The sequence below is a fragment of the Eptatretus burgeri genome, chromosome 10, assembly GCF_056783735.1.
Source record: "Eptatretus burgeri isolate ZD-2024b chromosome 10, Ebu_testis_v1, whole genome shotgun sequence".
In the NCBI taxonomy this organism is placed as follows: Eukaryota; Metazoa; Chordata; class Myxini; order Myxiniformes; family Myxinidae; genus Eptatretus; species Eptatretus burgeri.
This window is the reverse complement of record NC_140970.1, coordinates 104236101-104247897: the sequence shown is the minus strand read 5'-3', so window position 1 is coordinate 104247897 and position 11797 is coordinate 104236101. Positions and strand designations below refer to the sequence as shown.

Genomic DNA, 11797 nt, shown 5'->3' with positions numbered 1-11797 from the left:
AGAGGGCAGCAGGTTGTCCTCGAGGATTTTTCTGTCTTGCTCAATCCATTTTCACTTCTATCCTGACGAGTATCCCAGTCCCTGCTGATGAGAAACATCCCCATCACATGATGCTGCCACCACCATGTTTCATAGTAGGGATGGTGTTCTTTGGATGATGTGCTGTGTTGGGTTTGTGCGAAACGTAATGTTTTGCATTTCGGCGAAAAAGTTCCAAATTGGTTTCGTCAGACCACAAAAAATTTTGCCACATGACTTCAGAATCTCCCGAGTGTTTTTGAAACCTCAAATGGGACTCAAGGTGGGATTTTTTTTGAGTAATGGCTTCCTTTTTGCCACCCTACCATACAGGCCAGACGTGTGGAGTGCTTGGAATATTGTTGTCACATGCACAGAGTGACCAGTCTTTGCCATAAAGTCATGTAGCTCTTTCAAAGATTCAAAACAAAACCCTAACCCTAACAAACCCTAACCCTAACAGCATTGGCCTTTTGGTGGCCTCTCTGATCAGTCTCCTCCTTGCTTGATCATCCAGTTTGGTGCGACGGACTGATCTCGGCAGGGTCTTGGTGGTACTATACTCCTTCCACTTCTTTATGATTGTCTTGACTGTGCTCCAAAGGATATTCAAGGCCTTTGAAATAGTTTTATACCCATACCCTGATCTGTGCCTTTCCACAACTTTATCCCAGAGGTCTTTTGACAGCTCCTTTGTGTTCATGGTTGAGTGTTTTGCTGTGAAATGCACTACCCAGCAGAGGAAACCAACAGGAACACACACACACAATCGTGTGTGTGTGTGTGTCTGTCTGTGTCTGTCTGTGTCTGTCTGTGTCTGTGTCTGTGTCTGTGTCTGTCTGTGTCTGTGTCTGTGTCTGTGTCTGTGTGTAAAACCCCATCTTCTGCTATGCGGGGGATGAGCAAATGAACCATTTCCCCCCAATGGAGAAATAACATGAAGTCGTCGACAACAGCAAAACAGTCTTAGCCATGGCCGCAACATGATGATGATGATGACGACAGCAAAAAGGCCTGTGTAGATTTTACTCATACACATGTTTCTTGGCATAAGCTGCTGCTTCAATGAAACATCTAAAAACAAAAAAGATACCTATCATGCCATCCCAAAACCAAATGGTTATTGAATCAAATGATGTTCAACCAGCAAGTGGGTATAGTCCAAACCAATGTTTATTTTAAAGATAAAGCACAAGCGACACTTGAAAAACTCCAACATGGCCTTGTACATACGAAAGCAATACTTGGCTGAAGATTCTCCTCTATTTCTATCTCTATCTATCTCCCTGTCTCTCTATCTCTCTCATTAAAGTTCCTCTCCCTATAAACTACTCATAATAATGAGATTGTTGTGTCACCAGAAGTTGCAAGAAATTGCTTGTTAGCACAAAAGAGTTAGATATCAGGAAGTAATAACAAATTCCCCAAATTTTCAGCCAGCTTAAATATACCTGCAACATTATAACTCGTAACTCTTTTCCTCTACATCACTTGTAGTGTAAACATCTCACCTTAACAAATATTGCACAGTCATACATACATACTAGAAGGGCACTCGTTAGAGCGCATAACTCTGCCACATAATGTCGGATCCATGAGAACATATCTGGCCCAATACATTTTTGAAATATCATGCTATATAATATATACCATATTTGGCCCTATCTCTCAATGGTGAAGAATCACTTTAAAAATTAAATAATTTTCGGATCTTCAAAATTGAATCAATTCTTCCTTGTCGCACACCCAACCTGCTCACCAAATCTCATCCGGATCCGTTCACAACTTTTTGAGATATCTTGCACACAGACAGATATCCTGCACACTGCACATGGTAGGCGACATGGGTAGTCGCTATATAATTGCATACTAGTCATACAGTTTTTGACGGATCGGGCTGAAATGTTTTGACAAAGAGGTTGATTATAGTGCGCATAAAAGTGCAGAAGCAGATTTTTGATTTTCGAAAAAAAGAATTTTTCGGATTTTTTCAAAAATTTAAAAGTCCCGTTGCTTGGCTACGGTGGCGTCCATAGCAACTGTGCTCAAAAGCATACAACTAGATCCTGGTATGAACCTACTTGTCAAGTTTCATCAAAATCGGTTGACTCCTCTGGCCTCCAGAGCTGTCCATTACATACAAACAGACAGACATACAAACAGACGGAAAACCTGAGACGAAGGATAGTCTTGCGACCACCCAATTGAGAGGGGTGAAAACATAACCTCCTTCACCTTCGGTGGCAGAGGTAAATCATTAGCATTTCATTGCACATCAAACAGTCAGGATACAACCATTAACATTCTGCTGAACCAAAAATCCACCGAAAGTAAATAATCTGTGAAACACACTTTCCCTTTTTTCATCGTTGAAAACACGACCCCATGTCATTTTCAGATGTTCTTTAAACAAAAAGAAAAAGTTTACACTTGATGAACTCTGTCTTCAGTCAGTTCATGAAATTGAAGTTTTTACTGTATCATGATTATTAAAATTTGCAGCCTCGAGGAATCTAAAATCCCAGATTGCCATGTTCCAGTGAAAAAATACACCTCCACACGTCAACTCCTTTATTGCTCACTTCTGCCGTCTATGGAACCATCTTCCACAGGCTGTTCTGGCTCCCTCTTCGCTCCAGGGCTTCAAGCAAGCATTTCACCACCATCTCTTCTCATTCCCAATTTTGTCCCATGATCTTTATTGCCCCCATTAACCTTTCCGAAGCAAACCATTTTACTTTTTGGCCTCCCTTTCCTCTTTTGCTGTTCCTTTATTCCATTAATGATTGTCTCACTTCGTTCTAATTTACGCTCTTCCATCAGCCTTGCTCCTGTTAAGAAAACAAAATCTTACAAATTAAACACTGAAGTGTACCCGCCCCACCCTTAAAGCATTCACACCTGTAGAATCATGTTGATGTGATCTTCATGATGTATGTCACTGATTTTCAGGATTATATGACAACGTATTATTTGTGACAAAGATTATTCAGGCCTTCAGAGCCACAAGCTGTTAGTCAGTTGTCGTACTCGTGTGAAACAAGATGTCAAGATGCAACCGTGACCTTTCATTGGATAATAAACGATAATTATTGATGAGCATCGAACCTCTCCTGTTCCTCCTCTCCCCCTCTTGGCTGCTTTGACCACGTTGTTGTCCAAAGTCCATATCTCTGGCTATCCATAATAATCAGAACAAGTGGCTATCCATCTTTTGGCCGGTCAGAAAACATAATCTTTCAAATCCCAAGGCCGGACTCTTCAACCGGTCTCCTTCTTCGGTCATGGTGGTGATTTGTCAAGTCCATCTCTGTCGGATGCTCTGCTCCCCCTCCATTCAGCCCCTCACCTCAAACGGCATCGCCGCCGGCTCAATTTGAGATGAAGCAAAATGTCTCAACTTGTACCCACTGGGCCTACACTGGACTTTGTGGCGTCACCGAGAAAGGTCTGTCCAGTCTTGACCCTGCTTTGGGGAAAAGCCTCGATGACCTCAGTTCTCATATTCTCAAATCATACTCCACTGCTCTTGCTTCTCCTCTGTGCTCTTCAGTCTGTCATTATCCTTTGGCCTTCTCCCGTCTGCATGAAGTCGACAAAGCACAGCCTTCCACGAGAAGGGTTCAAAAAGGGATCACTAAAACTCTAAAGCAGTAAGCTTACTTTCAATTTAATGCAAAGTCATGCTTTGTATAATTTAATTGCAAAGCATTTTTGCTCATAATTGCTGTTATAAACAGCATCATCGCTACTGATATCAGATCTTTCCATTTTTCAAACAACCTTATCTCTGACTGACTGTTTGGATTCCATTCCGATCACTTGACTCTGGGATATGTTCCTGCTCATCCCAGCAATAGTCGGACCTAAATCTCAAATTAAAGGTCAGGACATTATCCTTGGTCTTCTATCAGGCATTATATACAGTTTACCATCTTGCTTTTCCCAAGCTTGCTGCCTTTATCAGCTGCATTTCTCACCGTCTCCCCCCCCCCCACACACACACACACACGCAGTCTAAACATTGCTCTCATATGGAACCTTTTCTCCAGCCCCAGTCAAGGCTGAAGTGTCCTAAGGAAATGTCTTGGGTTGTCGTTCATTCATTACATCTGTGACCTCTTCGATGCTCTCGAAACCCTTTCTTCCTTTTTTGCAGACGCCTTCACATTGTGTCGCACGGTACCCCCATCCCACTCACAGATTCCCTTGATCTCTGTGTGTGGCTCAACAAAGTACTGCTCGCTTCTTCAGGCTAGTGCTCCAGAATCGCATCTCTCTCCTGGGTTGTGTAAGATTCTAAAGCTCTCAACATTATTGGCATCTCTTTGGATGAAGCCGAAGCGCAAGACTTGTCTGTTGCTCTCAAATGGCAAACAGGTCATAGCCGCTTTATTTTACTGGCTCTGCTCTCTCAACCCTCTCACCCTTTTTAATTTGTTTTAATACAAGCTCTCAGCTCTTGAAAGAGTAGAGGTGACAGAGGGCAAAAAAGTCAACATGCCGATGGTGGTGCATTGGGCCACAGCTGGACAAAAAAAGCAAGGTAATTAATTAACAAGAAAAGAGGAGAGAGTGGGAGGGAGCAAGGTAAGATATGTTAGTGAGTTACCTGTTTGTAAAAGGTTCGGGTTAACTTGATTTTTCTGGACATTTCAGATTTACTTTGATTTTTGGCTATCTGATGCCCTGCTCAGTAATCTTTTACTGCATACTGAACACTTGAAGATTATTACCCTGCACCCACCAAGTAAAAGGCAGGGTTAAACAATTTGTTCACTTCTGTCTGTCGGTCTGTCTGTGTGTCTGCAAACATCAGTTTATTATCGAGGAACAACTTCATTCAAATTGAATGTTATATTTATAACACGAATCGGAAAACGAACCAGTAGTTTACCGTACTTTGGCTCTGAATTTGTCGTGATTGTGCACGTGCAGAGAGGAGCGAGATAAAAATAAAAAATTGTACTTTTTTGCCTGCTTGGCAGTCAAACAAAATTGAAAATCATTCCAAACAGGAAACTTAATAATTTTAAGGACTTCATAAAAGACACAAACAACAGGAACGAAGAACTAATGTAACTTGTTAAATAAAGTCGTGTACAAAACGGCATCTACAGCGGTAAGCTTCTGGATTTATTTTTTTTTTCTTCACCCTTTAAAGTCTATTTTATTTCAATTGAATTGTGTACTTGAACACTGCTCAGGGTAAGGTGACTTTTTTTTTTTTTGTATACCCTTTCGAGGCTCGTATGAGAGCCAGCACACAGCGCACAGCAAGGGAGGGTGGGGGGGGCATGAGAAGAGGGGTGGGAGTGGGAAGGACAAAACAGTGGGGAAGAGACATTAGATCTTTGGAAGGGAGAGGGATGGGGTGGGGAACATGGGGAAACACAACATGGACATTACAGGGACTTTCAGGAAAGAAAGCAGGGAATTTTTGAAGGAGGTGGGCTTGAGTGGATTAACGGGGGAAGAAAAGTTCACCATTCGTGGTGAACAACTGTTTTGAAGGCCTGGAGGGAAGAATGGGATTGAATAGATTGAGGAAGTTTATTCCAAAGGTGGGAAAAAAGAGGAATGAAAGAGTGAAGGTGAGCAGCGATTCGTGATTTTGGTAGTTTTACCAGAAAGGGGTTGTTGTTGAACCCTGAGCGTCCTGCGGAAATGTGGTGGGGACAAATCGCAGAGAGCAGTGGTGGCGAGGCTGGAGAGGAGACTGTAGAAGAGAGGAAAGACCACCTACCATCCTGTGGTGAGAGAGTGAGAGAGTGCGAGACCCAAAGACTCAGCCTCATTGCGGGAGATACCAATGATCCGAAATGCCTTGGATTCCACCAGGTGTGCTGAGGAAGGACTTTGCACGATGGAGGATTTCCAGTCGGTGACTGGCTTTGGAGGTCAGGTTGGAAATGTGGCTTTCCCAGGAAAGGTCATGACAAATAGTGAGACCCAGAAGCTTGAAAGAAAGGACTTCTTCCAGAGGATTGTTGAGAAAGTGGATGGATGGATGGATGGGTGGGTGGGGGGGTTCTAAACGGTCCTTTCGGAGAGACGCATTGAAAGTGTGAGATTTGTCAGGATTGACAGACATGCTCCACGTGTTGGACCAGTTTGTGATTTTATCCAGATCTTCAGTGAGCGAAGAAGCTGCTGCTTGCCGGTCTGAGGGATGACAGATGGTACGGCAGAGGGTGGAGTCATCAGCAAAGAGATAAAGAGGATTTTCCAGAGAGTCGGAGAGATCATTGATGAAAACCAGAAAAAGAACAGGGCCCAGAACGCTGCTTTGAGGAACTCCAGCCTTGACAGGAAGAGGAGATGAAAGAACTCCATTTAGGGCCACACGTTGACTGCGACAGGAGAGGAAGTCTGCGAGCCATGAGTGGAGATGGCCTTGGATACCATTGGAAGGGAGTTTGGTGAGCAGGGCAGGGTGCCAGACCGTGTCAAAAGCACGTGATATGTCTCGGGATACGGCTCTGATTTCATGTCCGGCATTGAGGACCTCCATCCATTGTTGGGAGAGTAGAAGCAGCATATCCAGGGTAGAGTAACCTGGTCTGAAACCAAATTGATGACTGGAAATCAAGCTATTGGAGAAGAGGAAGGATTTAATGTCTGAAGTGATGATGGATTCCATAACCTTGCTGATGATTGGCAGAAGGCTGATTGGTCTGTAGTTGGAGGGATCTGTTTTTGCACCTTTTTTATGCAGGGCAGTGATGTTTGCTTATATGAACTTATACTTGTATGAACTCTCGTTTTAATTGTTTTCATGTTGTGTTTTTTGTTGTTGTTCTTCAGTTGCGTCACACAAATGTACAGGATGGAGAAGCTGGAGGAATCACACAACAAATTGGAGCCACCAATGTGCCGCTGGATGCCATAAAGGAACAAACAAGGATGGTGAAAGATGTACGTCTCAGATGTGGTTTTCTTGCATTGCATTGCACTGTGCATCCTTTATCTGTTCTCGTGGTGGTGGAGGTGGAGGCGGTGGTTGGTAGCTGACATTTTGGCTGGGTTGTTGGTTTTTGGCCCATGTTGAAATCTGAATCTCGGATTGAGTTTTAGATACCATTTTGTTCATATACAAATAACCCAACGTAGTGCACTTATTATTGCAATCTCTGATCATTTAAAGGATGTACTTGATATCTTGAAACATAAGAGTTTTGTAGATCTATAAATGCCAACGCTTAGGAAACATTTAGTATATGCAATGTTACATATGTGTTTGTTTATCAATTTTTTTTTTGTGAAAATCGTTTTACGAGACTGGGCATAAACATGAGGCTTTGCTCTGTCTCGCTTCAATTGCATGAAAGTGTTATTGCACTTGGCTCAACTTTATTTTTCAAATATTATGTTGCATTTGTCAGAATTACCATTCTATCCTGGTGAGTGCTTGATGTTGAATTATACCTTACTTGGTGAACTGTAAGTACTAAACAGCAGTGTACTCATTTACTCAGTTTACCCTTCAGATAAGCCTGAGCAGAGTAATTGTGGGCAGTTGTCGCATTCTGCCTTTATCACCTGTTTTCTCTTGACACTAAGTTGTAGTTTTACGTTGCGTCAGTGTCGTTTTGTTGTACACCTTTCAGAGTTTCTCCAACTGAAGAAGCAACAACATTGTGAGCAGCGGTCGATGCCTTCTTCGACGTTGATGTTCATTGATTGGGTTTCTCACCTTGTACTCTTGAAGAATTGCCAATGTTTTCACAACCAAACTCAATTGTTAATGCTCACTACCATTCCATTTTGCGTCAGGTTTCTGTTTCAACAAGACGTGGGAGTGGAGGTGAAGGCACAGCCAATGGTACTCCTGGGGGTTTGGAGATGTAAGCACAGTACATGGACCATGAGAATTGGAGTTCTCGATGGAAACTGCAACTCTGCCACCGGGATTCTCAGGCCTGTCGAACCGGAGGAGACGATAGAGAAAGGGAGGGAATCGGAGATATTCTGTTCAGCAGTTAATGTCCAGTATGTCAGCAGCTTCCTGGATTGAGAGATCTATCAGATTGGAGTGGAGTTCCACACAGTGGGATACTGTGTTGCCAGGGGTGGGAAGAGGGTGAAGGTGGGAGTGGGTGGGGTGAAGGTGGGACTTGCGGGGCAAGGTGGGAGTGGGATGAGGGGGAATCTGAGAGGGGCTGGGTGAGGGGTACCTTGAAGTGGTGGGTTGGAATGGGGAATTTGAGAGAGTCAGGGTGTGTGAGGAGGAGCTGAGAGGAGGAAAAGCTAGGGGGGAAGCTGGGAGGTGGCAGAGTGATGTGTAAAATGGGAGGATGTAGGGTGAGTAATAAAACTAGAGGGGGCAGGGCATGAATTGGATGTGTGTAAGGGTGATTTAGTGCATGGAGAAAGACAATGCTGTCGGAAGATGATGGGAGAAGGGCCATGATTTTTTTTTTTTTAGCTCTCCAGGAGTTGAGCATAAAAAGGGGAGTGGAGAAAGCCATTTGGGAATGAGTGTGGGAAGATCAAACATCATAAAATCTGTCCTTTGAAGGATTTGGCGAGGCGGAGAGAAAGTGAAGGAAGAATAAGAGGGGAGATGAGGAAATAAATAGTTTGGGGCATCTTGATGACTTCAGCAATGAGATCAGAATGAGTGGAAATGTTTTTGTTTTTTTAATGAATTTCTTATGAAAGTTGTTTCATCACATGACATGTAAAACAAGTAGATTTTTGCAGTATGACAAAACTTATCTTATGCGAGTACTACGCACTCTTCGACGAGTACAGTGCATTTATTTTACAACCAGCACAGTTCTGAAACAGACAATTTCACATAATTATTTACGATCACTTTTGCATCATCAATAGTGACTGGATGTTGAAACAAAGATTTTATTAAAAAAAATTTTTTTTACATAAATTGATGGGAAAGAAAATCGTGGGAAGGGGTGGTGGTGTTACCATTTGCAAATAGTTTTTGTGGCGATGTTTGGGGTGCCGTTACCAACTCGTATTTGCATGGTTTCATCTCATCCAGTTTGACAGAGACAAGATAAAGCTTCCTGGGATGTTGATTATCGACACACCTGGGCACGAATCATTCAGGTACGTTGCGATTGTTGCTTCTCCAAACATGAACTTTATTTTCAGAGAAAACACAAAATCTAAACAATTAAATTGTAGAATCTTGTATCAGCCCTTTGCTTCATCCAGAACATTGCCGCCTTGTTTCCAAGCGTTAGTGCTCATTTGAATGTTTGTGCTTTGATTCATATTTAACCTTTCGGTTTGGCTAAATCATCTCGGCATCACTTTTCAACCACCCAGACATTCATTGAGAATTTTTCTCGGATCCAGCTGGGATCTTCGGAGTGAAATGAATCGATAATTGGAATATAAAGGTTGCAGGGTTTACACAATTTTTTTGACTTTGAGCTAATTTTTCGACTCAGATTCTGCAACCGGTCCAGACGGCATCAGCCCACTTGTCCGAAAAACCTGCTCTGCTGCTCTGCTGCTCTTGCTCACCTTCTCTCTGTGCTATTCACCCTCTCATTTGCTCAAGGTCATCTGCCATCTCCTTGGAAATCAGCAAACATACCGCTCTGCATAACAAAGGTTCAAAAACAGATCCCTGCAATGACAGACCAATCAGCCTTCTCCCAATCATCAGCAAGGTTATGGAATCCATCATCGCTTCAGACAATAAATCATTCCTCTTCTCCAATGGCTTGATTTCCGATCATCAATTTGGTTTCAGACCAGGTCACTCTACCCTGGATATGCTGCTTCTGCTCTCTCAACAATGGATGGAGGTCCTCAATACCAAACATGAAATCAGAGCCATCTCCCTCAACACTTCGCATGCTTTCGATACCGTCTGGCACCCTGCCCTGCTCACCAAACTCTCTTCCAATGGTACCCAAGGACATCTCCACTCGTGGCTCGCAGACTTCCTCTCTTGTCGCAGCCAATGTGTGCCCCTTAATGGAGTTCTCTTATCCCATCTTCCTATCCAAGCTCGAGTTCCTCAAGGCAGCGTTCTGGGCCCTGTTTTATTCCTTTTCTGGTTTTCATCAATGATCTCTCTGACGCTAGAAAATCCTCTTTATCTCTTTGCTGATGACTCCACCGTGTGCCGTACCATCCCTCATCCCTCAGATCGGCAAGCTGCAGCTTCTTCGCTCACTGCAGATCAGATACAGTCACAAACTGGTCCAACACATGGAACATGTCTTTAAATCCCGACACATCTCACACTCTCACCATGTGTCTCCGAAAGGACCGTCTGGAAGCCCCCCCCTCCCCCAATCTACTTTCTCAACAATCCTCTTGAAGAAGTCCTTTCATTCAAGCTTTTTTTGGTCTTACTATCTGCCATGATCTTTCCTCGGAAAGCTACATTTCCAACCTGGCCTCCAAAGCCAGTCGCCGACTGGGCATCTTCCGTCGTGCAAAGTCCTTTCTTGGCACCCCTGAACTTCTGACCACATAAACGGCTTTCATCCACAGCCTGATGGAATACTGCTCTCTACTCTGAGCTGATGCACGCATCTCTCACCTTTCTCGGCTTCACGCTGTGGAAACCAAGGCATTTGGGATCATGGGTCTGTCACTCTCACCGCAGGCAGGTCGGTGGTCTTTCTAACTTCTACCGTCTCCTCTCCGGCCAGCCTGCCCCCCACTCTGATACCCCCCCATCTTTCCACAGGGCGCTCAAGGTCCGCCAGCATCCCCCTTCTGGTAAAACTACCAAAATCGCGAATCGCTGCTCATCTTCATTCGTTCATTCCTCTCTTTTCCCGCCTTTGGAACAAACTCCCACACTCTCTTCAATCCAACTCTTCCCTCCAGGTCTTTAAAACAGCTGTTCAGCACCATCTCTTATCTTCCCCCATCAAAAACCATGATATTTTCTACCCCCACTAATCCACCCAAAACGCACCTCCTTCAAATTGCCTGCTTTCCTTCCTGAAAGTCCCCGTCGTGTAAGGACCTGAAAGTCCCTGTAATGTACATCTTGTTTACCCTGTGTACACCGCCCCATCCCTCTCCCTACGACAGATCTCCTCATGTCTCTGTTCCACACTGTTTTTTCATTCCCTCTCCCACCCCTCTTGTCTCCTGCTTCCCTTGTTGTGCATTCTATGCGTTAGCTCTCATACGAGCATCGACAGTGGATCCAAAAAATAAACAATTTTTTGGTCATGACCCAATTTTAGACATTTTAACATTTTTCACCGTAACTTGAGTTAGGTTTGTCCGACCAGAACAAAATTGGCCTCTCTAGATTGCCTAGAGTAAGCCGCATTTATGCTTATTTTACATCATACCCCTTCAGGTTAAAAGTCAAGGTCAAATGGTAGTCTGAAAAAAAACGAGTTTTTTTTTGCCAATGCGGAACCTCAGACAGTTTGGCCTTCCAAGATGTTCTTGCATCATAATAGCGTACCTGCAATGAATTGTTCACCTGATATTTGATTTATGTCCTTGACCTACTTTTTCAGATTGTGACCGAATTAAACAAAAAACGTCTTCCCCCCCCTTTTTTTTGTATACAATCAAGGCTCGTGTTAGAGCGAGAACACTGAATGGATCAGGATGCAACAGGGCAAAAATAACAGTACAGAGGTGTGCGTGCGTGCGTGCGCGTGCGTGCGCGTGCGCGCGCGTGTGTTTTTTTTGTTTGTTTGTTTTTTTCTGTCTGTACATATCCATCATCTCCCTTGTGCACTGTAACATCCTGTGTTGCAAGTATTTATGCTCTTGCCTCCAGAGTGCAAGCTTGGCAGGCTTGCTCCAGGCATAT

At 43.7% G+C, this 11797-nt stretch overlaps 1 protein-coding gene across 4 annotated transcripts in view; it reads left to right on the top strand.

The window, feature by feature from the left end:
• Positions 1 to 11797, top strand: part of EIF5B (eukaryotic translation initiation factor 5B) — a 138706-nt gene that overhangs the window by 104073 nt on the left and 22836 nt on the right. For all 4 annotated transcript variants that reach the window (XM_085899780.1, XM_085899779.1, XM_085899778.1 and 1 more), the window contains 2 exons: positions 6826 to 6936; positions 9026 to 9093. In XM_085899780.1, the coding sequence (XP_085755906.1) occupies positions 6826 to 6936; positions 9026 to 9093 (179 nt within the window). The remainder of the gene's footprint in view (positions 1 to 6825; positions 6937 to 9025; positions 9094 to 11797) is intronic.